Source organism: Bufo bufo, chromosome 1, assembly GCF_905171765.1.
Source record: "Bufo bufo chromosome 1, aBufBuf1.1, whole genome shotgun sequence".
Taxonomy (NCBI): domain Eukaryota; kingdom Metazoa; phylum Chordata; class Amphibia; order Anura; family Bufonidae; genus Bufo; species Bufo bufo.
Window position 1 is genome coordinate 115611626 of NC_053389.1, and position 1890 is coordinate 115613515.

General features: G+C 40.2%; 1 protein-coding gene across 1 annotated transcript; it reads left to right on the top strand.

Moving 5' to 3' along the window:
• The first annotated feature begins 587 nt into the window (after positions 1-587).
• LOC120992903 (olfactory receptor 6N2-like) lies at positions 588-1541 on the top strand. Its single transcript, XM_040421699.1, has one exon. The coding sequence runs from the start codon at positions 588-590 to the stop codon at positions 1539-1541; it is 954 nt and encodes a 317-aa protein (XP_040277633.1).
• The last annotated feature ends 349 nt before the right edge of the window (positions 1542-1890 follow it).

Consider the following 1890-nt stretch of genomic DNA (forward strand, 5'->3'; position numbering starts at 1 on the left):
ACACAGCTGATAGTCCTACTGAATAGACTGTTAGAATTTGTATTATGGCAAGAAAAAAGCTGCTAAATAAAGAAAAAAACGAGTGGCCATCATTACTTTAAGAAATGAAGGTCAGTCAGTCAGCCGAAAAATTGGGAAAACGTTGAAAGTAAGGGCTATTTGACCATGAAGGAGAGAGTGATGGGGTGCTGCGCCAGATGACCTGGCCTCCACAGTCACCGGACCTGAACCCAATCGAGATGGTTTGGGGTGAGCTGGACCGCAGAGTGAAGGCAAAAGGGCCAACAAGTGCTAAGCATCTCTGGGAACTCCTTCAAGACTGTTGGAAGACCATTTCAGGGGACTACCTCTTGAAGCTCATCAAGAGAATACCAAGAGTGTGCAAAGCAGTAATCAAAGCAAAAGGTGGCTACTTTGAAGAACCTAGAATATGACATATTTTCAGTTGTTTCACACTTGTTTGTTATGTATATAATTCCGAAAACTATAACGAAAACTCTTTGAATGAGAAGGTGTGTCCAAACTTTTGGTCTGTACTGTATATCTGGAATGTCATCCCATGCATCCTTATTACAGATGAAAAAGATATGGAAAGAATCTCCAATAGTAGCAGAGTTATTGAAATTGTGTTACATGGATTTCCAAACCTTCAGCGCTTCCATGTTCTTCTTTTTGCCCTCCTTCTTATCATCTACTTGTTCATTATTTCTGGCAATGCCATAATACTGCTCGTGATCTGCAGAGAGTCCGCCCTACACTCCCCCATGTACTTCTTTATCGCGGCTTTATCTTGTTTGGAAATTTGCTATACAGCCGTCACAATTCCAAAAATGTTGGCTGATCTCTTGGAAGATGAGAAGAAGATTTCTTTCCATGGATGCCTTGTGCAGGCCTATTTCCTTCATGCTCTTGGAGCAGCAGAGTGCTATATCCTCACAGTTATGGCGTATGACCGATATTTGGCCATCTGTAAGCCATTAAGATACTCCTCTATTATGACTACTGAGCTATATGTCAAATTAGTTGCCACCTGTTTCATTGTAGGAATTCTAAGCCCAGTCATTGAAACCATCTTAATTTCTCTCCTTCCATTTTGTGGTTTAAACCTTATTGAGAATGTATTCTGTGACTTCCCCCCATTAATCTCTTTAGCATGCACCGATACTCAGTTATATATAATGGTTGAATTCATCATCAGCTCCTTTATTATCCTCCTGACTTCGGCTTTCATTCTTTTCTCTTACGCCAGGATAATATACATTGTCTTAAAGGTTAAGTCCAAAGATGGACGGCAGAAAGCCTTCTCTACCTGCGGAGCACATCTTATTGTTGTTACTATGTATTTCAGCAGCATTGGTTTTATGTATATACGTGTTACAAAAAGTTACTCTGTAGAATATGACAGGGCTGTGGGTCTCACCTATGCGGTCTTTACACCACTAGCTAACCCCATCATCTATGGGCTGAGAAATCAGGAAATTAAAAAATTCCTTCATAAATATTTACTGATTGAACATTTTTTATGTTTGCATATGGCATAGAAAAAAGAGAGTAGGGTGGCACTGCTGTGTGTAGCGTGACAAGGCACCAGGCACTGGAACACTCCGTCAATGTAACAGCTAGTGATCGTGGTGCTCAGCCCAACAAAGATGAAGACATAAAAGAAGGGGCGGCACTCACCACTGCTGAATAAAGCCGCCCCTTCTTTTATGTCTTCATCTTTGCTGTCACATTTTTTATGTTTGTTTCACAATGTCTGAAGTAGGATAGTTGTAAAAATACAAAAATAATAATAAATGGAATATCATATATGGGTTGTGTTTTACTGAAGCTACAGTCTGCAGCTGCTACTGCAACTTAAATTGGATTCTATGTCATCTCAGAATCACA

Coding starts and splice junctions, on each gene's coding strand:
- LOC120992903 (XM_040421699.1), top strand. CDS start 588: ATGGAAAGAATCTCCAATAGTAGCAGAGTTATTGAAATTGTGTTACAT.